Source organism: Fragaria vesca, linkage group LG3, assembly GCF_000184155.1.
Source record: "Fragaria vesca subsp. vesca linkage group LG3, FraVesHawaii_1.0, whole genome shotgun sequence".
In the NCBI taxonomy this organism is placed as follows: domain Eukaryota; kingdom Viridiplantae; phylum Streptophyta; class Magnoliopsida; order Rosales; family Rosaceae; genus Fragaria; species Fragaria vesca.
Window position 1 is genome coordinate 4,438,047 of NC_020493.1, and position 27,675 is coordinate 4,465,721.

At 37.5% G+C, this 27,675-nt stretch overlaps 3 protein-coding genes across 3 annotated transcripts; 2 read left to right on the forward strand and 1 right to left on the reverse strand.

The window, feature by feature from the left end:
* The first annotated feature begins 5,298 nt into the window (after positions 1–5,298).
* On the forward strand, positions 5,299–10,597 carry LOC101309131 (mitochondrial import inner membrane translocase subunit TIM50-like). Its single transcript, XM_004293613.1, has 9 exons — positions 5,299–5,341; positions 5,897–5,975; positions 6,208–6,335; positions 6,442–6,641; positions 7,337–7,455; positions 7,910–8,021; positions 8,249–8,764; positions 9,120–9,457; positions 10,071–10,597. Exons 4-9 carry the CDS (start codon positions 6,479–6,481, stop codon positions 10,227–10,229), a joined length of 1,407 nt encoding a protein of 468 aa, XP_004293661.1. The 5' UTR covers positions 5,299–5,341; positions 5,897–5,975; positions 6,208–6,335; positions 6,442–6,478; the 3' UTR covers positions 10,230–10,597.
* Positions 10,598–17,160: 6,563 nt separating this feature from the next.
* Positions 17,161–18,350, forward strand: LOC101301178 (homeobox-leucine zipper protein ATHB-40-like). Its single transcript, XM_004295372.1, has 3 exons — positions 17,161–17,260; positions 17,355–17,668; positions 18,126–18,350. The coding sequence occupies exons 1-3, from the start codon at positions 17,161–17,163 to the stop codon at positions 18,348–18,350; spliced, it is 639 nt and encodes a 212-aa protein (XP_004295420.1).
* Positions 18,351–19,958: 1,608 nt separating this feature from the next.
* LOC101301473 lies at positions 19,959–26,774 on the reverse strand. Its single transcript, XM_004295373.1, has 11 exons — positions 26,655–26,774; positions 26,346–26,575; positions 25,983–26,150; positions 25,187–25,553; positions 24,952–25,095; positions 24,069–24,221; positions 23,856–23,972; positions 23,468–23,548; positions 23,133–23,282; positions 20,494–22,422; positions 19,959–20,305 (listed from the first exon to the last, which is right to left on the reverse strand). The coding sequence occupies exons 1-11, from the start codon at positions 26,772–26,774 to the stop codon at positions 20,213–20,215; spliced, it is 3,552 nt and encodes a 1,183-aa protein (XP_004295421.1). The 3' UTR covers positions 19,959–20,212.
* Positions 26,775–27,675: the final 901 nt, after the last annotated feature.

Here is a 27,675-nt window from a genome sequence, read left to right on the forward strand (position 1 = left end):
GTATGTATTACACTCGTCATATCCCTTATATGAATTTTCTTGAAACAACAAAGACAAATAGAAAATTCACACAAGGCTACGACGCTTGCGTCTAACGCTCACGTGGCACCATAATGACATTTTACCTCATTATGGTGGAAAAGACGGTGTATAAATATATATACGCGCATATCCCCTATATAAATTATTATATTTATATAGGGCTACGACGATTGCGTCTAACGCTCACGTTGCACCATAATGGAATTTTTACCTCAGTATGGTGGAAAAGCACGTATAGCTAGCTAGCATTCCCTCATATACATATTATTCTCATAATCATCCAAATATGGATATATATACATACTCACCGAAATTCTCAATTTCGGTTATTCTCCAACAATAATGAAAATTGCCAATTATCATAAAAAAGCAATACGCACACGACTCTACCGAAAATCTCATTTTCGGTAACTTTCCAAATAACACGATAGCCATTAAAAAATGAGAACATTTACTTCTGAAAATGACTTCGCGAAAATAGACAAATCCACAAATTGATATTCAATAAAATCAATCATTTAATGTAGAATCACCGCATGCATATATTTTAAAACAAAAGTCCACTCACAACTTTAGGCCTAAGCCTGACGTCGATCCGAGGGCTCTTCCACTCGAGCCTCCTCACGTCCTGATCCAAAAATATAATTAATTTCCCAACTAAAAATCCAATAATTAAACAAAATGGGCAAAAATTAAACGTGAGCCTCCCACACACTCATCATTGCCCAACTTCGTCCTTCATAACCCCAAAATGGCCCATATTTCAATGAACACACCGACAGCCTTAATTCAACATTCCACAGATTAATGGCTTAAATCCTTCGGCCGAAATCTACATTAAATAACCGTTAAAAATACCAAACTTCAGAAATTCACAAACTTATCCAAAACTCATCCAAAAATTCCATAATTCACTTCAATAAACTCCCCTTAATATTCCAAATTTAAAAACATTAAAATCTCCCAACCGGCGGCGGCGGCGGCCGGAGGCCGATTCCGGCAACCTCCAATGCCCACCAAATTTTAACTGCAGATTCTTCTCCACTCCCTCTACAACATTTCTAACTAGCACAAACACAAAATCCAAGCCTAGCTAGGGCAATCGAGCAAAACAACACAAAAAGCCCTAGAGCTTCCACTCACCGGTTCTCCTTACCTGAAGCAAACTGGACTGAGTCCTTCTAGGGCAAGGCAACTGGGTTGGAGACCTTCAAAACCATATAAGGCTTGCCCGGATTGTGGCTGAAGGAGGAAGTTCCGGCGAAGGAGAGCTATGGACAGCCGGAGGTTCAAGGCGTCATTTCTCTCTCACGGCGGCGCTAGGGAGGCTGTCACCGGTCCAGAGAGGTGGCTGGGTTGATGGCCGACCGAACGGGGCTGGTGCGGTGGCGGATTGCGGCCGGACGGCAGCAGGCTGTGGCAGAGAACGCCGGCGAAGGGAGAAGAATCGGGAGAGAAGTCGGGAGGGAGAGGAGAAGAGAGAGAGAGAGGAGAAATGGGTTTTTGGGCCTCACCCAACCGGTCCAAAACCTAAATACCCACATTTACTCCAAAATAAAACACCCATAAAATAATACTCTAATAAAAATTACTTTTTACTAGTTAAAATTTACCATTTTTATCGTCGTCAAATTTTTTTCTTCTACAAATAATTCTCCGAAATAATCGTCCCTCTAAACCCCTCTAGGGACCAATTAAACCATAACTTATTGACGGAGACGGTAAAATTCTTATTATAACTAAGCTAGTAAATAAGGTAAAAATTTACGGGTCGGGATGTGACAGTTCCAAACCTCCTTTTTTAAAAAATTTAAATAATTAAAATTTGTTTCAGGATTACAATTTGAGAAAATAAGAGATTTTATTTTGAAGAGAAGAAAAGACCGCAAATTAATGTGCTTATTAATTATTTTGAATTCAAGAGCTGCAACAAGTAATTCCTTATTTGATGTAGTCATGTCCCGTGCACGAAGATTTCTCTTTACTGGGTTACAACTCTATTTGTCAAGATTCTCAAAAAAGAAAAGATTTTGTTTCAAAAATAAAAAGAGCGGGAGTCAACTTAGTTATGATTTAAAATTTCATGCGTCGGTAGGTTGAAGGTTATTATTTGAAATTTGAAGAGTCAATAACCAGTCGATTACTATTTGAAGTTTCAAGAGCCAATAGTCGGTTAGTTATTACTTGAAACTTCAGGAGCTAGTAGCCGATCTCACTCCTTATTTGATGACATCGTGCCTGGTGACGGAGATTTATCATCGGACGAATACATATCAATTTTCCCGGGTTTTTTTTATCAGTTATACAACTCAAATTATACAACGAGTTTTTTGTGAGCCGAACTCATGACCTTCCACTTATAAATGAGAGACTATGCTGCTAGACCAATTGATACTGGACAATTTTCCCGGGTTTTAAAAGAAGAAAATGTTATATTAAAAAAAAACGCGAATCAATATGATTACTATTTCAATTTTCCGAAAAAAGGCTAAAAACTGGTATGATTCCTTATTTGTTGAAATCATGTCCACTGCACGAATCAACATATGTCTATGAGGTTTGAACTCATGACTTCAATATTAACAATTATGTTATGTTGTCAACCAAGTCAAAGTTCACCGATATACAAATTTTAAAGATATTTAGTCTCTTCAATGATGTCATCATAAACAAATTATATAATTAGCTGTGACTTTAAAAAAAAATAGTTGTTGTTATACAGCGAAAATAAGACCCTAAGGGCTAGTTTGGTATTGCTATGACTTTAAAAAACTGTTGTTGTTGTACTGCGAAAATAATCAGCTGTGAATTAAAACATTTTTGTGTTTGATAAATAGTAGTTTTAAAAGTGTTGTCAAGATAAAATTTATTAATTTCTAGTGTTTTTAGGTTGCTTCTAAAAGCCTTTTCAAAAAAAAAAAAATTGCTTCTAAAAGCTGCTGCTAGTGGCCTGTAATTTAAAAAAAAAAAAAAAACCTGTTTTCCTTTATTACCAAACACTATAAAATCTAAAAGTTCAAATAAAAACTAATTTTTTTTTAAAAAAACGAAACTATACCAAATTAGGCTTAAGCCACCTTCTTAATTTCTCTCATACATTCACTAATCAAACACTTGGAGTTCTTTTTCTTTATAATTTCATGCCGACGCCTTCAATGATCTATATATGCATAACAAACAAACCATTCAATCAAATGACATCATCTGAAATGCAAACCAGGATGCATCTTGATCTGGTCCATCTTTATTGTGCCCTTCCAAACATCTACCTTGTGACGATGTTTGGTTGGATATGATCGTTCAACTTTCTATGTGGGAATATTAATGGAACCCATTTGTACTATATCATCTGCAATATTTATGCATTCTCTCCTGTGTTCTCTTTTGCTCCACATATAAAATAGATAGCCACTCCATTCCCTTTAACTTTATGTTGTTGTATAGTTGAGCCATGACCTAGGACCTAGGTGGATGGTTTGAGCATCACATCTTCTCGTACTGACTATGGCTATCATCATCGTCACCGATCCAGTTGCTGTTGATGTGAGTCCTAATGGCCATGTGTACCGGCCCCTTTCTTTCTCTCATCGGTCCCTTCTTCATTTTCCTGCTAGGACAAGTGTCTTATCTTTTGTTTTAACTTCACTCATAAAGTGCTTATTGTGAAAGCATCTAAGCCTGGACCGTGTTTCTGGGTTTCAATCATCCAGGTTACTATCTGGTGATTCTGATATATGAATATGATGAATTGATGATCAAACAGTCGGTCTAGCTAGTTCTACAAACAACAGCTTTTTGAATAAGCATTTCCAAACGTTGTACCGTAAACCCCAAAACCCTCGAGCTGTGGGGTTTCTATCCCATATATACATATAAAGAGGGGCCGTTCAAGTGCATTTGGTGTTTGATAGATGCTTTCATGCTCTAGCCAACTCAATGGAGCTGCTTTTTGGACTAACTTACCCACAACACAGCGTACACTTGTGCTTGTATATAAGAAAACGATGCAATGAGAAATATATACAGTAGCTAGAAGGAGACTGGGAGAAGAGTTGATGACTTGATTGTTACTCAAACCAGCTAAACCAAGTTAATTACCAACGAGTTCATCTAAGACAGAGATGAGAGTCCTGCAACTCTAGACTCTACTTATTTTTTTCTTGAAACATTATATGGGTGTGAGGGAGGCTTTACTATATCGGTTACTAGTACTGATGATGTTTGAAAGTTGAAACTTTTTTTTTTGATAAAATTGAAAGTTGAAACTTTGAATGTATCAATTTCAAGTAAATCGCATGGGATCCCATCTTGATTGATGCAAGAAAAATCTCTCTCTCTCTCTCTCTCTCTCTCTCTCTCTCACACACACACACACACATCAATTGAAAGAGGAGCAGCTCCATGCCTCCATCAATTTTAAGAAAGAAGAGGAGCATCATAAATCAAAATATGACCAAGTGAATAAAAGGTAGATATACCTAGTTAGTGAAAACCTTTGAAAAGAAAAGAAAACCTTTTAAAATATTCCAGGACCTAGACTTCCATAGAAAGAAAACCAATAACCTATATTCAGTTACACATTCTTCTTTATAAGATTTTCCTCTCTCATCGCAAATAGTCCATACATTCTACTTTGTTTATTCTTGATGTATATGATATGTCGGCTAACAAATCAATGAATTCGAACAATGCTCGAGAGAATTGTGCCTCTCGAAATACATAATATACTCTGATAGTTTGATGGACTCACATTTATTGTATTAATTTTGAGTTGACTAATAAATTTTGGGATGTGAAATCCACATTCTCCAAATTTTACATACCCACATTTTATTTTTAATCATAATTTTCATAAGAAGACAAAAATTAAATCACTAAATATAAAATTTAAGTTACCACAAATAAAAAGTGGGAGTGTAAATTACGATCTAAGAAATTTAGATTTCACTCTCTTAAATTTTATTTCAAAAAAGTAAACTAAAAAAACAAAATCCAATCGTGTAGCACACGCGCCCAAGACGAGAGAGTTGAGTCTTTGCCTACCACAACACAGTCTCCCCCTCTGTTGCCGCGAAGGTGCACGTGTCGACGCGTCATGGTGAGCTGGCTGCCCACCCCTTACGTGTAATGCCCCCATTGGTGAAATTCACTTACCGGAGATCCTATCACAGCCGTCCATATGATCCAACAGAAGCCGACATAGTACTTCTGTCTCTGACCGTTTAGAGATAGAGAAAGAAACAGTCTTTCTCACAGAAGAGAGAGAGAGAGTCAGCTTCTGCTGCTTATTATTGTTCAGGTATTTTTCCCTCTTTTTATTTCTACCATTTTTTTTTTAATTTTTAGTTTGAAAGCTTGTAAATTTAGTTACAGCTTCATGGTACTGTTGCTGGGTTTGATTTTTTTTGAGTTGGGTTCGATTAAAGTTTGTAACTTTGGTCTGTAAAGTCTGTGAATTTTGGGAGTTTGACTGTGTTTACTAGCTTTGGAGCTTTGTGGAGGGTTTTTTCAGTTCAAGGTTGGGTTTTTATTGAGAATTGGGTATGTGATCTGTGCAAAGTTTCGTTTTTTGTTAATGGATTTTTGTAGAGGTTTGAGAATGCTTGGGTTGTATGACTCAGTTGGGTGGTTGACTTTGAATCTTCTATGTTTTACTTGCAAATTTTGGTGCTTTCATGATAGGGTTTATGTTGAAGAACTGTGATGAAAGAAAATTGAATGTTGAGAGTGAATTTTGAGGTCAAATCTCTTTTTGGATTGAAGTTTCTGTTTTGATTCCGATATGTGATGTTTTGATTATGCATATATGCATATGAAAACATAGTGTTTGACTTGGTCATGGTGTTTGGAACAGTGGGGGTGCCAGAGGAGGCATCCGTCCTGTATTGTGCCGAAGGAAGCAGTGGTCTTGAGCATGGCATGACAGTTTTCAGGTTAGTAAACGGAAATTTAATCAGCTATGTGTTTGTTGATTTAGTGTATTCAACCGGTTTTAGGATTCGTTTTGTTAAAGGGAAGTATCATGCTCATTGATTCGTGTTCTCATTTTGGTTTATATATGGAAAGGAGGGAACTTTCTCCATGTTCTGTCTTATAATGTTGCCAACAATACTGCCTACGGTATTCAGGATCCGTATTTAAATACTTTTTCTCTCCTTAAAACAGGTGAGTTAGGACACTTCATCGCAGTCTGGGGAAGCCCTTGAAAGATTTGTCGGTTGTCTACATCATTATTTATAAATCTTTGATCGGATACCAGACGCAGAGATATTGGGGCATCTCACTACCACACAGTATGTGCTTAATATCTGTGCTACATGGTTCTTGATGTTTCTGTAAATCGGTAAAATTCTTTTTTTTTTTAAAAAAAAAACTTATTATATGATTATTTCTTTACAGAGTCAAGATTGTGGTGCTTATCAGAAGTACAGATCAAATGCCATCATTAACAATGAAGGCTCAATCAAGCACAGGATGTTTAAAAGAAAAAAATGGCCTTCGTGTCTGTCAGAAATCACACATGATTTCTAAGCAAGCATGTTCTTATGCGAAGAGATCTGAACATACGACAGATTTCAACTCTTGTAAATGTCAGGCGGGTAAGCAACTGAACACTAAAAAAACCGGTGTTTAATCTCTCGGATGGTATTATTGTAAACATCGGCATATTTTGCGTTCAAAAATGATCAAGCTATATTGATTTAGATAGCAAATTTGATAATAGATTGTACTGCTGGCAAATCTTGACAAAATTGAACACTTGTTACCATTTATTTATTTTATTACATCTTCATTTATTATTTTTCTTAAAAGCCAAGCACGTGCATGACTCTGTTTCACTATCAACAACTATAGAGAAGAAGTAAATGATTGGGTCTCTTTTTAGTTTTTATCCTTGGATATTTCACATTTCAAGTATGTAAAATTCCTGATCTCCTCTCCTTCAGGATATGTGTGTGAGTGTATGTATTATTTGTGTATAAGTCTCAGGATGAAGAGGGTTGAAATAATGTCTTATACATGTAAATAGAACACTGGTTGCACTTGTTTGTATGGTTATTAGTTGTGTTTTCTGTTGAGTACCGTGAGATTGGCAACCAAAACAAAATTCTGTACAACCAAAATTATTAGTTCCAATTATTTTAGGGTCCCTGGTTTTCTAATTTTATAGTTCGAGAACATGCAATAGCTTCTTGGGATTCTAATTGAGCGATGCAAGTTTGAGCCAAGGACATTAATTGATGGACAATGAACTACATTTTGATTTTGAGAGCAATTCTTATTTTTCACACAGTTTCTTCAAGCACACAAGTTTCTACTGGGGAAAATGGAAGTGGTGAAGCAATTCATGAGTTTGATGAAGAAGATTCTAAAATTCTGATTCAATCATGCGATTCTCCAACAAAAAGAGCGGTAAGTGTTTGATTGCCAAATGGCTTGTTGTGGTATGATTGTAGCCTTTTATTTATTTTTTTATTTTTTTCTTTCCAGTTTGGCATTTTCAGAAGTTGTAGTGCGTAACAATTTATGCTTGATAGGAAAGCTTGCATTATTTGCTGAGCTATGGAAATCTGTGACAAATAAATTAATTTAATATCACATAAAGTGCATGTCCATTTAACTAAGGTGGTATCATAGCAATCTAGTTTTTTTTATCGTGTATTATATTGCTTTCTCTTTTCTGGTATTTTTTTTTTTCACGCTGTCGGCTTGTCCACTTGTATTACATCATTTCTTATAATAATCAAAAGGTGTTTCTTTTGAAAAAACTGGATGGTCATTCAACCATGATTCTTACTAAATAACAGTTATGTTTGTTTCTTGTTAAAATGGCTAAATATGTGTGCATCACGATGCTCATTTGCAGGAACCCTTCCCCGCCTGCCCATCAAACATGGAGACGATTTTTTCTCCTTCTTTTGACCCCATTGAAGTCCGTAGCGAAGCAAATAGTGAACCAAATGCTGAGAGTGATGCAGGTCAGCCTTAACTTCAATTTCATTAAATTCTCAGACACCATTATATTGTAACTTTTAACCTCCAAAACCCACCAAATTTTGGTTTTTCCAATTAAGCCACACTTATGAAACAACAATCCCTTCTAAGTTGGCTTTGTGACTTTTATTTTTGATAAAATGATCACGTCTATCTGCTACAGTACTATGTCATGTTGAATCTTTATACTAATCTTATGCTACTTTTTCAGGGTTGGGAGCTGGTGACAGTGATGATAACAGGATTTCATGTGACGATCACAATTGTGATGTTTCAGATTTCTACATTTCTGACATGATCATTTCGAGCTTACCCTTCAGTGGGGATGCATTTGCTGATGATATTTGTGAAACAAATTGCTTTCCGGATTACAAATATGCTGAACCAAACATCTTGTTTGATGTTTCTGAGCAATACATGTTATTGCCTTTTCTAGAAGACACTGTCCGAAATAGTAATTCTAATAATCTTGATGATAAATTATATCAAGAAGCCGTTATGGATACAGATCGGGCTGGCTTGTATTTAGAAATTGGTCAAATGAGACCCTGCCTCCAGGATACTGTTATTAACTCGTCTGACTCAGATCAGGCAGAGTGCTTCGATCCACAGTTGTTTATGAAAAATCTACCTGAGTTATCAGATGTCGTATCGAACTTTCAGACCAATTTATTGCCTGAGGAAGCTTCAAAACGCAAGTCTGTAACTCTTGTACTTGATTTGGATGGTAAGCATTGTTATATGCATGTTTTCCCATATGATCTTGTGTTATCTTGCATCTTATATGATATTTCACGCTCTTTATACCACTTTATCAATTCCTTTACTAGTTATGGCACCTTGGCTTGTTATCATTGTTTCCTATGTTCAAATATTTCTTGGATGAACTTATATTGGAATTGTTTAGTTAAGCTGATCGAACCATAATGATCTATTCTGTTGGTAGAGTTCCTGCAACAAGGAGTGCACAAATCCTGTCTTTTATTTTGATAGTCTGCTTACTGTCTTTTTTTAGAATTTAATCTGAGAAATATCTGCTGAAGTTTATGTTACTGATGTATGGTTATGCTGCCATTATGCAGAAACACTGGTTCATTCTACATTAGAACATTGTGATGATTCAGACTTCACATTTACTGTCTTTTTCAACATGAAAGAGCACATGGTATATGTGAAACGGAGGCCACACCTCCAAACGTTCTTGGAGCGAGTTGCAGAAATGTTTGAAGTTGTAGTTTTCACTGCCAGCCAAAGCATCTATGCTGAGCAACTTCTTGATATATTGGATCCATATCGGAAGTTTATATCTCGCCGAGTTTATCGTGAATCATGCATTTTCACAGATGGCAGTTACACTAAAGATTTGACAGTTTTAGGGGTTGATCTTGCAAAAGTTGCCATAATTGATAATACTCCACAGGTAGATTCTCTAGCCATTTTTAATGGCTTAGCCCTTGGCTAGCCAATTCTTAGTTTTCTTTTTTGCTTTTCTGCAATTGGTGTTGCTTGTCGCATTTCCACTTTATGGACTGTTCTATTTGCTCAAAACTTGCCTGTTCTAGCTAGCTCTTGCTTAAATCAGTATTATTTATGCCTTGCCAGACTTCAACTCACGGTACATATTGATAAAATATTGAAGTTTTTTCATGGGCTCATTATCTGATGTGGACAAGTCTTAATGTCTTTTTATATATTTCTTTTGATCATTCCCACTTCAAACTTCTATGATTGGTCTGTAAATTTCTTACTAGTAGAAAAGCATTACGCACTTTGAAAAAGTACATGTCATAGTTAAATTTTAGAAGAAGAAAAAAATACAAACATACGCTTGGTGGGCTTAGGTTAAGGTTGTCTGAGCTCACCCTTGCCCTCCATGAGGAGAGAGTTAGAGAAAGGAAGAAAAAAAAAGTGATTCTACAGCAAAAGGTTGAGAAATAACGAACACTGAGTCAGCAAGGGAAAAAAATGTAATGGACCTAGTTGCTACTAGATAAACTCACTGTTTCACTCTTATTTTCGTTTGTTTATTTCAGGTTTTCCGCTTGCAAGTCAATAATGGAATTCCCATAAAGAGTTGGTTTGATGATCCATCCGACAGTGCATTGATTTCATTACTTCCCTTCCTAGAAACCCTGGTTAATGCTGATGATGTCCGCCCCATAATTGCCAAGAGATTCGGTAACAAGGAATAAGAGTCCCTTGTCTTTCTCATTTGCTTGAATATAGCAGCCCCTTGTCCCTCATATATCTTAGCACCTATTGGCCTCTAATCTAGATGCTCTCCTTTCCTCTTGGACTCACAGGATAATTAGCTATACAATAAACTCTTTACTTATAGTCAGTCAGCTTTTGGTTTTTTGTTCTCTTACTTTTTCCTTTCAGATGACAACTCTGTGGAATAGTTTGTCTAAGTTTGTTCAAAGGTAATTATAGAGAATGTCTTTTGTATCATTATCATTCAGTTTAACTTGCTTTTATATCAGGGGTGGATACATGAGATTAGGTAGATAATATTTGCCTCTAATCTAGTATCCATGTTCTTTATTTTAACCTCATAAGATGATTGTATAGACAATAGAATAGTATTTTCCCTTGATGTTCAATCAGCTCTTGGTTCCTGTTACCTTATTTCTTCTTAATTTCAGCTAAGAACACCATGGACGGGTTTGTCTAATTTTTGTGACAAGGTAATTGTAAGATGTCTTTCATAGTTTCATCCATGTACAGCTTTAGGCTTTCTATGTCAGGCGTGTGTACATGAACAACTATTAAATACTGAAATCTAGTCATTGCTTCCTTTGTAGTGTCTGATAGTTAATAAATAGGAAGATTCCTTCTCTGTTATAGCAGACTCACAAAAGAAAAATATCTTTAAAGCTTAGTGAAGTTGAAAGCAGAAATCCTCATAGCATTCTCTACTCATATGAGTTATATCATGTTGCATAGATGCTTATTAGAAGGGAAATTGATGTATGATGAACAGCTTTACCTTTTTTATATAATTTTGTCCTTTTAGGGTGAAGTGAAAATTTCAAACATAGACATGGAACTGATGGAAGTAATAATGACCATAACTTGGAGTCTTCTATAGTATATATTATATAAATAAATGATTATCACGAACAAAGAAGATTACTGAAGAAAAACAACTGGAACTTCTATACTATTGAATTGCATTGGTTACTTTGTGACTTGAGAGCAAATCTTGCCTTTATGTATTGATATTATAAATTATGCTAACTGAAGCCCAGAACTTGTCTGTTGTTCTATGAAGTGCTCCTACTTCTGGCTAAGAACAAGAAGCAGGAAAGACCAGAAAGAGAAGGACAACTTTGCACAATGTTCATATGTCTGGGATCATAGTTACAAAAGATTTTTCTCCCCTTGTTTCTGGCTATATATTGTTGTACATATTAGTTCTAGTAGCATCTGTTCCTCAAGAGTTTATAACTGACTCACGTTTGTTTATAGGTTTGTGTTCTTCTGATTTCTTGCATTAAGAATCAGGAGTCCTCTTCAATTGAGCTATTTTAGTAAAACAAAGAAATGATCATATATGATTTTGATAAGTTCAGGCTGGTTATGTTAGTTCATGCTCTTCAATTATGTGCTTAAATGACTGATCCAACTTACAAGTTAAAAATATTCATGATGATTCTTGTGCCAGTTCATGATGACCTGGCATTGGATTAGCAGACTAACATACATCCTGATTAGGTATCCCCATTGATCTTATCTGATAGGGTAGTGCAGATTGTACAGACAGAAGGGTTTAACTAACTGATATTGTTGGAAGAAAAGATGTGAAATTAACTGACCATGACTGCTCTACATGATCTTCTAAATAACTGACCATGACTGCTCTACACTTCTTTTATACTTTTACAATTTTGCATGCCTTGTCTGCAGGTCATGCGGAGACCACTAACATGTTCTGCTAATGTAAAGATAGTAAGTACGTTTAGTTATATTCTTTCTTTCTTTAGAAATCTCTGTAGAGATATGTATATAATGAGCATAGATTTTTTTTTTCTTTTCCGACTTCATCCCTGCACTCACTGGATCTGTAGTGACATTTGAATCAAGGTGGTTATGTAACATTAGAAATCGTGTCTTTACCGTAATTCACTTTTTCTCTTCTTTCCTTTGTTATCCTTGTCATTTGCTCCTTTGTCAATGGCTATGATAATCTGAATTTTAACATCTGTAAATCCAGCTGGTAGTTGTTTTCTACCATTTAATAGCATACTAATCTTGAGCTGAATGATTTCTGGGCTTTGCTGTTGCCTTAATGTCTTGCTGCAAGTTTTGAATACTACATACTTTCACCATCTTTGATGACTATCAGAGATTGGCATTGTCTGAGCCATCAAATAGAAGTTGCATACATATGTGTAAAGTGTGATGCTTCTATCCGACTTTTGCTCACGGAAAGGTTTAAGAACTTGATGCTTAGTTTGATCAGTGTTTAGTGTTTCAATACCGAACAGTGTTTCTGAGGTCCCTCTTTTGATGAATGGTGTTTGTTATAACAATAGAGATCATAGTCAGCTTACGTAAAAACTATTCCTTAACCAGCGTAACCTCAATTTTGGAGGTCCAATATGGGTTCCTATGTCATTTTGGGCGCGGTCACAGATGAGAACAGAATGGAAACTGAGATTCCCTCCGGTAATTGTACTGAGATTCAGCTCTGATGGAGTTGGTAGAAACTGAGATTCATCGTCCAATGTAGTTGCTCTGTCTCACTTTAGGCGCAGAGAAGAACTAGCTGTCTGAAAAATTGATAGAAGTTTTAGGGCTCAAAATGTGAATCACTGAATTTGGGTGATGGGTTCTTAAAAAAAACTGTGGTAAATGCAATGGGTAAGCAAGTGATCGTTTACTTCTCTCATTGAATCAGTGATCATATGGAGACTGCTAAATCCCTCCGTGATGTTCTAATAACCTCAAAAAAGTGCACAAACATACATGCTTCCTATCACATAAATAGCTTTATAAGAAATCAGTTGCAGCAAAGAGAATAATACAAATACAAGAAGCTCAGCAAAATAGTCAAATACAGTAGCAAACGTGGGAAACCTCAGTAATATTATATTTCTGCACATATATAGCTCCAAAGATGAGCTCTATGGAGAGTTCTGATATAGTCCCTGAAAAAGTTTGCCTGTGATGATGAATTTGTGTTTGTATGTTTGTTGGGATGATGAATTAATAAGAGCAGCTACCAGCTGTAAGTTCATGAAGAGAGGAATCCCAGTGAATCATTAATCAGCACAGTGAGTTAATGGAGCCATGCCTTCTGAAGAAGATGAGATAATGGAATTGATAGGCTTAGGGTTTAATTAGGTGAATTGAGAGGCCTGTGGGTGCAAAGGTTCTATGATTTATATTTACAAAGTGGACAAATTAAGTTCTTGAGTGTTGTATCTTTTGTCTGAAGATGGCAGGTGGGCACTGATAACTAAAATTCTGGAAAAATAAGCCTATATTGTCAAATCCTAGTGTAACTTTAGTTGGTAGTTGCTTTTGCTAGGCTATAGCATTAGCTGAGATAATCAACTCAAAATCCATGACCCCTTTCAAAAAAAAACCTCAAAATCCATGACATCATCAAATTTCAAATCCTGTTATATATTCTGTTAATGATTCCTAACTAATTAATGTTCATCAAATCCAGAAGAAACTGCTGGAAATTAACCTCAATGTATGAACTCCGATGTGCGTGCATATATGTCCTTGATACAAATAAGTACAGAACCTAGGAATTAGATCGATCACGAGGCTTCAGTGCATGCATTAGTATAGTTTCATCTGGTGTTTTTATTTAAATATGAATCATATACCTATTAGATCTGTAGCAAAGCTCTGCTTACTGAGGCTTCCTGAACCCAGGAGTAGTCCAGGGACTAGTATTACCGCATATTCTTTTCTGAAGGGATGAATAAACTTATAAAAGTTTATAAGTTTTACGACGTCTCACGAAGGCAACTTCATCTCACTGCGGCGACGGTTACGGTGTTCATCTTCCATGTCCTTCCTGCAACTGTGAAAGAAAGTTGGACTAGGTCAACTGTTTTGGGTTTATGTTTAATTTCTTTTTAGGCTTTGGGATGTTTTTTAGTTTATAGTTTTCTAATATAATAAGTTTTTGAGTTATGGCGTTTTGGAGTTACGAGTCTATCTTTTTTTTAGTCTTTTTCTAGTTTTCTAGGTGGGATCTTAACCTATGATTTATTTGCTATTGGATTATAGGCTCCTTGTGAGCCGAAATATATGTAATAAGGATGCAACCCTCATACGGATCAGATGATCTTGTTTGTCCTCTGTACGCATGGCAACGGATCGATTTGTATTGTACATTTTACTTTAGTACTGATGACAAAATTGTCTTTGAGTAAAAAAAAGAAGAAAAAAAAAAGGGAATATATGTGATCTGATTGGCCTAATCCATAATTAAAAACCTGATAAACCTGTACGTTTAGCATGCATCAAACTCGATCAGTGTTTAAAGATGGGAAACAAGGGTGGGTTTTAATTTGTCGGAATAAACATGGCACCCATTTGTTTAGCATGTTGTTCATTTGTTAGCTTGAAAACTCTGATTACTAGTACTAATCAGTTAATTAAACCCATGTTTAAACGTACAACTCGAAAGCTTAGCATATATATATATATACAAAGAACCCTTCCAAATCCAAACCACGCGCATGTCATGTCAGCTACAAGAATCTCTCTCTCTCTCTCTCCATCGATCACTTGATTGGTTTTTCATCCTCATCCTTACTCACCTCTTCTGCTCTTCAGTACTTTAAAGCTTTGGCAATCGTCGCCAAGCCAAAAACCATGTCACATATGTCACCTCTCTGTTGGCCAAGACCAGATAGCAACAAAACCCTGCATGCATGAACAGTAACAAACAAACACAGAAACCCAACCTCATCGATGACCTTCATGATTCATCCATCACTGCTCCTCTCCAATAACTCCCTTATTTCCCATGGGGTCCGAACACCTCCGAGAGGAAATCCCAACACGTGTCCAGCGCAATATAGTAGCACACTCCAATCAAACTTAGGGTGGGTAAGTGAAGTGACTCATACTGCTCTCTGGGTAAGTTTTGACCCGAACAGAAACAAAGAACCCTAAATGAACTGCACTGTGATCGACTTCTGAGATAAAGAACCTTTCAGGTTAATTAATTTAAGGCAAAGATGACGACGTGAGGATTCAATCGGATATATAATTCGGATTAACCTTTACGTATATAATAGCAGAGGCCAGAGGTAGAAGAAGATAGATTCTCTCGTAGGAAAGTGCAGGCGATGAAGAAGATTGGTGATCCCTGATTGGTTTGGGGGTGGGGGGGGCCGGCAGGTTTCTGTGTGTCCACGGGGAGGGCAACAGGTGGAAGGATAGAAAATGTGGTCCTCCTGGGAAACCCTAATTAGGGTTTCGACACGCAATATGTACTGGGAAATATTGTTGCTAGCTCCCATGTGCGCGACTGAAACCATCGCTTTTCCACACAGTTGATTTCCAACTGTATGCAGAAGTGTTGTCGCCCTGCCATTGGCTCCAGCCAGCCGATAGAGCTAATACCAACGGCGGAACATCGTCTTCTTCGATCACCAACGAGGAAAATTGTGGTTCTTCTTCTTCGAGCTAACACCGCAGTGAGAGTGAGAGTGATGATGCAGAAATACAAAACTATTTATGTTCAACACCACTTAGGGCTAGTTTTGTATTGCTGTGACTTTCAAAAAAAATTATTGTTGTTGTACCGCGAAAAGTGAATTAAAACAGTTTTGTGTTTGGTAAATATTAGTTTTTAAAATACTACTAAAATAAAATTTATTAATTTCTAGTGTCTTTAGTGACAGCTGTTTTTAAAAGTAACATTGAGGTTGTTTCTAAAAACTGCTGCTAGTGACCTGTAATTTAAAAAAAAACTGTTTTTTTTTTTCAATTTACCAAACACTATAAAATCTAAAAGTTCAGATAGAAGCTGATTTTTTTTAAAACGAAGTTGTACCAAACTAGGTCTTAATATGGTCATGTTCTTATATGATTGTTTTTGTACGTTTTTAATGATGAATATATAGGAGATTTTGAGATACACTCCAATTATCACCGATTTGAGATACTCTCCAATTATCACCGATGTGAGATCGAGTTATATATATTATCTGTGCATGCATCTCGGCTTCAGATTTTGTAAACGTATTATGGACTTAATTTCAGTGAATTGTACAGTGAAACAACATGCATATCAAACAATTAATCAAGAAGGCTTCCTTTTGGTGGTAGGACACTACTCATACTAGGACCTGTATGTTTTATTTATCCTGACAGTTGCTTTGAGCTCTCTCCCATGGATTCCAGCTAAACAGATAAACTTTTCGAGGACGGATCAGTGATAGGCCAATTCTCTTGTACTAGATACATGAATCTTCCCGGAGCATTGGTTAAGGTAGTTGAGCTGCCACATATTCCCATTAAGCATTTGATCTGAGACCATACCAGCTAGTGTCATTTCCACATATTCAAGCTAGTTTGTACTGCTAGTTCCTGATATAATTAAAGATGCAAAACCCTAAAAAAATGTAAAACGACTCTGTGTTGTTTGATTGCCCATAAGACAGAGAAAAATGTTGGTGCATTCAATAGCTGCTATTACGCTGTGTTTTCACTTGATAAGAGAAATATTAAGTGGCCATTATTAGCGAGTGATATATTAATTAAGATTGAAATCAATTTTTCGCCAACACCCATTAAGATAACGAACGACTTTGAGTTTCACCCTTATGTTTATTTTTAGAGTATCAACGACGGTATCCATTTCACCCTTATGTTAATCTAACTGGAAATCGAAGTACACAGTAATGCCTTTATACAAAGCCAAGGGCATTATTGTAACACCCGTTTTCTTTGGAAGAACAAAAGGAGTACGCATAGAACAATTTTGCCCTATAAATAAGGAACCGTTCATGCGTTGTCCCCCAAGCCATTGAGCATCATCGATCTCTGTTTGAGAGAAAGTGAGAGGTACGTACAGAAAGAGAGAGTTAGAACTTGATTGGAAGCAAAAGAGGAAGAGAGAGTGAGAGTGACCGCGCGACCATGAAAAACACAACCATTAACCACCAAGACGATCATATGCTACTCATGATCACTCATCAGTTCTACCCTGATGTGTACACCCAAAATGTACAGCCACAAGGTTTGTACTCCAAAAGCACAGAATCGTTTTCAGTTCTAATTAAAATTAAATTCCCCATGCGTAACATGATGAACTCGCTTTCTCTTATTCTCAGTAGCGGCGACAAAGCCACGACGCCGCCGTAACAAGGGCAAGAGTGTAGAAGCTGGTAGCGCCGGAGCCAATAAGAGGAAGCTAAATGAGGCACAAGTGAGTCTTCTTGAGCTCCATTTCAGAAAAGAGCAGAAGCTCGAGTCTAAGAAGAAGGACCAGCTCGCTTTCGAGCTTGGAATCAACCCTCGTCAGGTCGCTGTATGGTATCAGAACCGAAGGGCTCGTTCGAAGAAGAAGCAGCTGGAGGAAGAGTACTCCTCTCTGAAGAAGGCTCACGAAACCGTCGTCGTGCAGAAACTCAAACTTGAATCCGAGGTTCATATCTTAATCTCCATCTATCTATTTTGAACTCTCAAGTGTATATGTAACTTTCGAAGAAAATATCAGAGATCGAATTTAACCTACCTAATATTACTGGCTCTAAGCCGGCCTCTAACGTACGTGCCTTATCCTCTAAGAAAGAAGAACAAGAAGGACAATATATACAACACAGTGAACACACCACTTAATGAAGCACTTAAGAACGTACGTGCATGAAGCTCTGGGCTCGAAGAAAACACACTTCTGGATGCATGTGTGTTTCCGTACACTGGTGATGTTGTTGTTTAAAGTGGTTGGTGATGGTCGGCCCTGTTGGGACTTTGCCCAGCAGACTCACTTAGCTAAGATCACGTGATCACGAATTTGGTCCACGTGACATGGGAGCTAGCAGTGTATCTTTGATTTGTTTGGAGTGTATTCTCAACGCAGTTGCTTCATTTTGATGATGCAGGTGCAAAAGCTCAAGGAGCGACTCTCTGAGGCGGAGGAGAAGATCCACAGGCTGTCGGAGCGTGTCGAAGGCAGTGGTTCGAGCAACACCCCGAGCTCCTCGCTGTCGAAGGATGCGAATATTGGTCCTCCGCTTTTGGGAGAGTTTAGGGTGGAGGAGTATGATGATGTTTTCTACATGCTCCAAAACAACTTCATTGATGACTTGGACTGGATGTATATGTGAACTTAATTAGTTGTTAATTTAGAATTTTGTAGATAGTGACAAGCTTAGCTAATGTAATGTACTAGTACGTGCTAAGTGTGCTTGATTAGGAATCTGAAGATTAATGTGATTAATATTGTTACATTAGCTCCAAGCATTTTGGGGTCCCTGGTTTTCTAATTTTATAATTCGAGAACATGCAACAGCTTCTTGGGATTAATCTTGTTGTTTTCTACCATTTAGCATAGGTCATGACATTGATTTGATAATCTTGAGCTACATGATCTCAGGGCTTGCAAGTTTTGAATACTGACAACACACTGTTGCCATATTTCATGACTATCCATGAGAACAGCATGGAAACTGAGATTCCCTTCTCCAGAAAATATATTGAGGATTCAGCTCTTGAGGGAGTTGCAGAAATTGGGATTCATCAAATGAATAGGGTCTTCCCGAGAAAAGAACCAAGCTGTCTGAAAAAATTGGTAGAAGTTTTAGGGCTTAAAACGGGAATCACTGATGGTATATATCTCAAAGAGAACAATGTGATAAATGGTAAGCAAGTGATCGATCGTTTACTTCTTCTCATTGAATCACTGATCATCATATGGAGCCTAGTAATCCCTCCGTGATGTTAAAGTCATTGCCAATTTGCCATTCCTCCCGCAATACAATGGCACTGTTAAAGTATCAAACTCATCAATTGATTTGAATTCTCCTCTTCTAATTAAACTACCATAAATGACAGCAAGGAAAAATTAAAGCATCTCCAACAGTTTCCTCATTTTCTTGAACTTCACATTTTTAGGGAATATTATAAAACTGTTTTTAGGTCCAACATGCAGCTTCCTCATCCCATTCCCCAGGGGATGAAGAAGAAAGAGAAACATTCATTCCCTAAATTTGTAGCAAAGTCTTCATTCTCCAAATTATCGAAATTAACATTGTCATAAATTCCTCACATGCTCCAAGGAGAAGAAAAAATATAAAATATATTATTGAGTATTAATTTATTGTTATAATAAGATATATAATAATTTTTTGTTATAATTAAAAATGATGTAGAATATTTAATTGTAGTAATAAATGTCAAAATCTTCAAAATAGAGAAGCTGTTGAAGTTTAGAGCAATTTTTTTTTTGTGTGGAGATTTTGAGTTTTGCTTCCTCATTTTAGAGAAATTTTGAAAAGATGCTCTTAGATAAAACTTGTTTCCCGTTTCTCCACAAGAAATTCAAGATCTATTGGAATATAATAACCTCAAAAACGTGAAAGATCTACTGGTAGCTGTAAGTTGAAGAGAAGAACTGACGCTGGGATTCCTAGGTAAACGTACACCACAATGGTACGTTTTTTTTATTTTCTAAAAAAAAAAAAGGTACAAAGCTCCCCATCATCACAGAAAAAAGAACAAACTCTTCCGGTGAATCATCAGTCAGCACAATGAGTTGGTAGAGCTATGCCTTTTGAAGTGGAACCTATATATATATATATATATATATATATATATGACAGCATGACCCGAAAGGCTATGGGTTTGGTTGGTTTCTATGGTTGTTTTGGGTAGAAAGACTTGTTTTTGGAGAATGTAACTTCAAAGTTCAAAGTAGCTGTATACGCAGCAGTGCTGGTGAAGTAGAGTATTTACGAACGGTAATAGATACTAGTCGGCCTGGTGGCAATCGAAGATCGAATTATGGAGCAGAGCCCTGGCTCGTCCATGGTCGGAATGGCAATGACATTAAGATTACAATTTAAATAAAATAGAAGGCGGGAATATATATATCAAGCCCCAGTTTTAAGATTTACTTTTGTACATGAACCGCATTCGAGTAGAGATTGCAACTCTCCGAAAGAAGACATAAAGCAAATTGCAACTGCCTTCACTTCTGCGGAGATTCTACTGGGGAGTGAGGAGATAAGGAGGATACTGTCCCACCGTGCACATCTGAATTTTGTACTACACCTGCTTGATCCTACACAACCCACAAGCATAATAGTTAAGAAATAATTACAACATGGATGATACCAGTTTGCTGACATTGTTTTTCTGACATTTAGCCGAGATGTGGCCACTGTAAAGAGCTCCAGTAAAAGCATGCATATTTCCTACTTTCCTTGACAATGCAAAAACGTAATTTCGAGTTTGAGGTTTTTATCGTACCTGATGGTGGGAGTAGTTTTGCTGAATTGATGACCGACTGATTTGATGTTGTTCCTGTAGATGTGATTGTTGTTGGACTGGCTGTTGATGCTTCTGCATGTAGAATGGATGCTGTTGTTGTAACTGCAATTGCTGATTGTATTGTTGTTGCAATAAAAACTGTTGTTGCTGTGGCATAGGAAGTGGTTGCTGAAATTGCTGAAGTTGTTGCTGTAGTTGTTGAAGCTGCTGCTGTTCTTGCAACGGAAGCTGCTTTAGTACTTGAGATTGCTGCTGTTGTTGCAAAGGAAGTTGTTGCTGTTGTTGCAAAGGAACTTGTTGCTGTGTTGGTTGAAATTGCTGCTGTTGTTGGAAAAGAAGTTGCTGCTGTTGCATCTGAACATAATATTGTTGAAGTTGCTGCTGTTGATACTGTTGTAATAACAACTGCTGCTGCTGCTGCGGATGCTGCTGCTGCTGCGGATGCTGCTGCTGTTGTTGCAGAAGGGATTGCTGTTGCTGGTAGTAATAATATTGCCACATCTGATAATAGGTATTCTGCGTTGCGTACTGCCCATTGCCTAATACTGATGACTGAGGCATCTGTGGAGCAACAGGTTGGACAGGCAATGGGGGCTGAGATGAAGAGGCATCATTGGCGGCTTGTACATTAGGTATAGGCCCGGAATTAGGTGCTGTTAAATTAGCATGAGCACTTGCAACCTGATACTGATTGTGATGCTGAGCCTGCTGGCTGCCTTGCTGAATTTGCTGGTTTTGCGAAGGTGCAAATATAGAAGTGTGACCTTGACTTGCAGGCATTGGATTACCGGCTTCAGTTCGCAGGTATTTCTGTGGAGGAACACGCTGCTGTGGAAGTGATTTTCTTTGTAACTGCATTCGAAACCCAAAGTTTGACTCTTTACCAACTTTATCAGAACGATTAGTTTGACTCCTGTCTCCATAACTATTTGCATGTGGCTGAGAAAACACAGGGATAGGCATACCACTAGCTGCTTCATTTCCAGCTGATTCTGACAATCTTGAATTTCTTGGGCTGTGCATATAAGTCTCTTGATTACTTTCTAGCTTCTTTCCGTTTGAAGTGTAGGTTCCTGGAGAAGCTTCAGACTTGGGACAAGTGGAGGGTATTAGATCCAAATTTGTATTTTCCTGGGAATTCAAAGAAAGCCTTTCCAAAGACAGTGGCTTTGGGTCTTGTTCACTCTTATAGTCACACTCCTGATCAACATTGCTGCCCATGGTGTTTGCTTGTGAAGATTCTATCGAATCATTTCCTTCAGCAACTTGAAATCCAAATTCTACAGATGACATCTTGGGTTCAGGGATGTCTTCTCTGGCCTCCTTGGAAACTTCCCGAGATACCTTTTTCACTTCTGCTATATGGGTATTTTGTGTAGCCACTTCAGAAACTTCCGTAGATACCTGTTTCACTTCTGCTAGAGGGGCATCTGGGGCCTCAGCAGATACTTCCTGTGATACCACATTCACTTCTTCTATGGAGGACATATTTGCTTCTGGTGCATTATCTGGGGACTGCTCTTTTGAAATTTCCAGAGATGTAAGCTGCAATCTTTCCTGTAGATTTTCAGGTTGTTTTGATGGCAATGTCTGGTCTGATAGCTGGTGTGTGGGATCCTGGCCACACTCTGTAATTTGATTTTCTGGGAATAACATTTCCTCATCATATAATGGGAGCTCAATCATGGAGTCAGAAGTACAATCTCTAGATGGCTGCTGAGGCACAACAAAAGTTTCCTCCTTTTCTCTAGGAAAATGTGAAGACTTTGTAAATGTAGCTTGCTGATCAGAAACATTAAAGGCAGACTGCTGAGCCAAGGAAGTTGTCCTAAGGGAAGAGGGGAACAATCGTACATGCCGAGTCCACACCTTTCTTACTTCATGGATGGTTCCACAGAGGTCAACAAACTGCGTGCATCATATATATAATTTAGAACCAAATGAATTAAATGGAATACAATAAACTAATTCTGCAGGCATTATGGAAGACTGCACTGAGGTTTGAAGAATATTACTAAATCATCTCATATCAAAAAAAAAAAAAAACCGACTTCGTTCTCCCTCCTCAGTTATCATAGTAAAATCCAGAAACATCGCTTCAAGTTTCACCAATTATGTCCTTCGTAAAACAAAAATTTCAACTTTTTATTTTATAAAATTAGTTATAATATTTATCTCTGAACTGGAAAACTGTATGTCCAGGAGTGAAAGTTGTTTAAAAAATTATCAGAAGCAGGGATGTTTGGTTAAGTGTTGAAAAAGGAGGATCTTGTAAGTTAAATAATCATTAAGGCAGCTTAATGCAATTTTGCTTCATTGATTGGTATGTGGAGATACCTTCTTTTTCTTTCTTTTTTTTCGGGGTTTTTTTTTTTTTGGGGGGGGGGGGGGGGGGGGGGGGTTGGTGATTTGACTCTACAATACATGTTAACCCACATAAAATTATGCTTTTGATGACATTCATGCTGAATGACAATAGGTGACCAATCTAAGCATATGAAACTGGAGCGGGCAAGTTTTTGTAAATGTGGACATAAACTAATACCTTTTCATTCTACTACTTCCCTAAGACTAGAAATGACAGCATCTGCCAAATAAATAAGTTAAAAGAATTTGACCTCTAAAAATAAGCTTGAAATATCCTCAGCATCTTTTGCATCCAGACCAGCACATACTCCAGATTCCCGAGATATCGCATGGGCTACAATAGAGTCTACCATATTTACGTGCTGCGTCCCTCCATTCATCATTGTGAACTTTATCAACTCCTGCAGACAAATTAGTTTTTCAATAATGGTTAGAGGTTTCTCATGGTATCAAAGGTTTAGCACACTGGGCCACTGGGGTATAGATTGAAGTTTATGCGCACTCTTTGAATATATCAACAATAGGTGTGTTCAAGATCTCAAAAATGTTACTATTCATGAGCAAACTGCTGACAAAAGATAGGTACCTCTAGAAGTACTTTGCAGTGAGGCAATTGTTTGATACCATCTATCAAGACATCTCGTGCAGCATCTGCACTATCACTCATCTTTAAACAGGAAAGCAAGATGTCAATAACCACTCTCATGGACAATGAGATGTAACGATCACTTCAAAACTCAGATGTCGACAGAACTGTGCAAACACAACAAGGATGTAAATCTAAATTGAGATATGCACTTCCTAAAAGCTTGCAGGTTATACAATTGTTGTTTCAAGTTTCAGCATATGAGCTCTCAAAAATTAAACACCAAATAACTTTTTTCTTTCAAACAAAGGCATTTTTTAAAAACATGGTGCCACACACACAAAAGTAGACCAGGAAAATAGCATTTCTTTGTTCATTAAGTACATACCATGAATGTAAGCCGAGAGAAATGAACATATAAGTTAGCAAGAGTATGCAACTGTTTCTTCTGTGCAGCCATTGCTAGAGCTTCCCTGAATATAGTGGAAGCTGCTGTGAAATTTCCCTAATAATGTAGGAAAGGCAATAGCATGAGCTTCTCTTAATCTAACAACATTTACAGGAAATATTTGTTTGAGTGATGAAAGATCTAATTGCATACCGTACGTTTTTCCATGTTAGCCTTTAAGATAACATTCTTGACAAAATGTGTATCTGACTCTGCATTAAATTGAAGAAGAGCTGCACGAGCACCAAGCATATCTCCTATTTGCTCCTTAAACCTGGCATTCAAGAGATGAATCACCGACACTCTCTGCACGAACATATGAGCATGGCCATAAGCATCCCAAGTCATGTACAAAGCAATTCAGTCAAGGGATCCTAACAAAAGCAGCAATAGAGCAAGTTTCAGCATGGCATAAACTCGTCACACAGGAGCTAATCCTAAGGAGAAATATGATATGGCAAATTTAGTGGTACGCTGTAAGTTGTCCCCAGCAGCCTTCAGAACAATATACGATGGAATAAAAAACAAAAAGTTTAAGCAACAAAATTTGGAATTTATTTTTGGGAAGCCCTTTATAAGCCCAAAGTCCATATAATCTTAAGATAGGGTGACTCATCTGATCGCTCCTTTCACAATGTGAAGGTTTCGATTTGATCACTAAACAGAGATGGACCAAGAGTATGCTCATTATGATTCCAGCAAAAAAATTGTCAACAATTCAAGACTATCCTGTAACTTATCAAGGGTGTTTATTGTCTCACCAGGCAGACTGTAGTCAGTTTTCTTATACCCATACTGTTTAACAGAGCTGAAGCTAAGCTCTATATTTGTATAACAATAAAAGGAAAGTATGAAAAGATCAAATGTACTAGTCATCTAGTTGTTCCAAACAGTAGAAATATTGAAGCAAAATATTGGTGCAAATTATCTTGAATTAAAAGAAGATGTTGAAAGAATTTGTAATGAAACATAGAACTAAGAACCTTTAAATTATAAGCAAGAGATAATGAGATATCCATGGTTTGAACAAAAATACCTTCACAAATATTTGGGTTGCTCGGTCAAGAGAAAAGTTTGCAATCTCTCTTCCTCCATTGATTTCCATGAAATCCACATAACGCATCCAAAAATCAGGGTAGTTAGCACAGGAAATCAAACACCTCTCGTAAAGCTTCACCGCCTGCACTCATGAAGGAAAGGGTTCAAACGTTGATAAAAGAAAGGCATCCGGCGAAGGCTGCATATGCAGAAGAACAACATCAAAACCATACCCAATCAAAATCGCCTTGCATCTCAACATAGTCCAAATACCGATGCCAATTCTCCAACTGACCAGCATCAAGCTCCTTCACATGGAAGTAAGACCTCTTTATATTAATCTCAAAAGCACCAATCTTTTCATCAAGTTGGCATGCTTTTTGATACAACTGTTCCCCGATATATATGTATCTTTGCAGTGCTTTTGACCTTCCTGGGCCAATTGCTGGATCTAGAAGGTCTTTAACTACAAGTGAAATTTCATCATCTCCAAAAAACCTGGGGACTTCACCATCAACTACAGCTTCGAAATGCAAATCCACAGTAGAATTACTCTGGCTTTTCATCTCCTCTTCAAACAAGGTAGCCAACTTCTTCAAACTGAGGAAAACATGGAACTCATGCCTTGTAAGAAATAATATATATGCAGTTCAAACAGAATACACCAAATGACAACATTCTATTATTCCAAAAGCAAAAGAGATTATTTGTGATAGAAATCAATTATAACAGCAATGTTCATATTGGTCAAAGCCATGTAAATTGTGGTGTTCTGAAAGCCATAGTATTTCAAACGACTGGGAATTCAAAGAATGGGGATGAGATAAAGAAGGTGAGCTACTGCTGGTTTTGAGTTTCTAATTTAATTTGTTCACCCCACCCTATTATTGCTATGTCAATAAGACTTCTAATGAGCGAATCGAAGTTCATGAGGTTCTATTCTAGATGTAACAGAATTAGCACGTACATAATCTAGTAACAGCTTTCAAAAACCTGAAAACCAATGAATCAATAAACGCAAATATATACCTTGCATAGTAAACATGCAACTTCTTGGTAGGGAACCTAAGAGCTTGGATGTAAATCTGAGCCAGCGAACTCCACTCCTGCTGAGAATACTCAAATTCAATGTACTTGTCCCACAAAGTATAGCACGCATAGTCCTTCCCAACAAATGACATGCCTCTTTTAAATAGTCTGCACGAAAATTTCACATAAACAAATAAATTTCACACATACTATAGATACTAACTACACAAAGCAACAAAGCTTAAAACTACTTCACACTTGCGAATAATGCAGTAATACTAGCTACTGTTTTGCCAATCGTAAACCATCACCTAAACCCTAACTTACAATGCATCAATAATGTGTGGAGCTACCATACATTACCTGCGAATATCGGATGGATCTTCGAAGCAGGAGATACTGAAGACACAGTAGTCCAGCCACAGCGGAACGCAGTAGGTTGCAGCCTGCACAGCTCGTTCAAAGACCTCAACAACTTTGTCAATGGAGCATAGGCGCATCTTATGGTCAGCATACCTTCTCCAATATCCATGGCACAACGGAAACTCGGCCAGAAAAGAATCATACACTGAGCATAGTTTCTCTATGTCATCCTGCGCGAGATTTCGAAAGCCGAAATTACTGTGAGACATAGAATAAGGTGGAGAAGATGAAGGAAGCGAAATTGCTTACCGGAGATGAATTCTCTATCTGCGAAATGAGTGAGGTCCAGTGATCGAAGTCCGGCGAAGCTCGGCGGATTTCATCTGAGCGGAAAAGAGAGAGTATTTGAGCGGTGGAGTGGTTCAGCATTCAGAGAAAATAGTAAGCAGTCTAGCCAGAGAGAGAGAGAGAGAGAGACTGAGTGTGTTTTACCTGGAGTGTCTGATTCCATTGGCTCAGCCTCTGGTATAGAATTGCAGCTAATAGTCATAAACAGAAGAAGAAGAAAGAAGAAGAAGAAGAAGAAGAAGAAGAAAGAGGTCGATGGGCCAGTATGTGGAGTTGGATCATAAAGTAAAGGCCCAATGTTGGGTGGCATTTGGGCCATACCGATTCAGTGTTAGGTGGCGTCAGCTAATTAGTTGTGCTCAACTGTTATTTTGGTATCAGATTCAAATTACAATAGTAATGAGACTATAAGAGAGTTGGATTCTTCTGCTCGTTATTCTCCATCATTGGATTTTGATCAAAGACACTAAACAGTTTAAAGAGGTACCGACAAACTAATTAAGTAGGTGAATTGTCAATTTTCATCAATAACAATTACATGTTAAGACTCGACAAAAGAAAATGTGTCAAATCTTTTAAAATTCATCAACCTATCAATTAAGATCGAGGATGGCAAGTCTCTAATAATCGTTAACTCCGGGAACTCACTCCATTGTTCAAGTCCTGAAGTCTGGGGAGTCTTCACCTTGTGTAGTCTCCCAACAATGTAGATGTCGTATTCATCTTCCTCCAACAATGACCTAATTTTCGTCGTCGTTTGCTCTGCGTCTCTCACCACCTCCTCCACATAACTCACATACCCATTCCCGCTACTCATGTTCATATTCCTTCACCATCTCCCTCTCTTGTAGCCTCTCCCATTTGGCTTTGTCCAACTTGTCTGCTACGTTGTCGTCGTCGTTGTATTCAGCTGCATCAAATAAATGTATCACCGTGAGGCTTATGCACGAGTCCTTGGCTATGCGTCTAGCGAAGACGAGTG

Excerpts from the sequence above, each read along its gene's own strand:
- LOC101301178 (XM_004295372.1), top strand. The coding sequence starts at position 17,161 with ATGAAAAACACAACCATTAACCACCAAGACGATCATATGCTACTCATG. Across the intron at positions 17,261-17,354 it reads CCAAAATGTACAGCCACAAG|TAGCGGCGACAAAGCCACGA; the intron begins GTTTGTACTCCA and ends TCTTATTCTCAG. Across the intron at positions 17,669-18,125 it reads AACTCAAACTTGAATCCGAG|GTGCAAAAGCTCAAGGAGCG; the intron begins GTTCATATCTTA and ends TTGATGATGCAG.
- LOC101301473 (XM_004295373.1), bottom strand. The coding sequence starts at position 26,774 with ATGCTGAACCACTCCACCGCTCAAATACTCTCTCTTTTCCGCTCAGAT. Across the intron at positions 24,222-24,951 it reads CAACCCAAATATTTGTGAAG|AGAGTGTCGGTGATTCATCT; the intron begins GTATTTTTGTTC and ends ATGTTCGTGCAG. Across the intron at positions 20,306-20,493 it reads AAAACTACTCCCACCATCAG|GATCAAGCAGGTGTAGTACA; the intron begins GTACGATAAAAA and ends TGGGTTGTGTAG.
- LOC101309131 (XM_004293613.1), top strand. The coding sequence starts at position 6,479 with ATGCCATCATTAACAATGAAGGCTCAATCAAGCACAGGATGTTTAAAA. Across the intron at positions 6,642-7,336 it reads CTCTTGTAAATGTCAGGCGG|TTTCTTCAAGCACACAAGTT; the intron begins GTAAGCAACTGA and ends TTTTTCACACAG. Across the intron at positions 9,458-10,070 it reads TAATTGATAATACTCCACAG|GTTTTCCGCTTGCAAGTCAA; the intron begins GTAGATTCTCTA and ends TGTTTATTTCAG.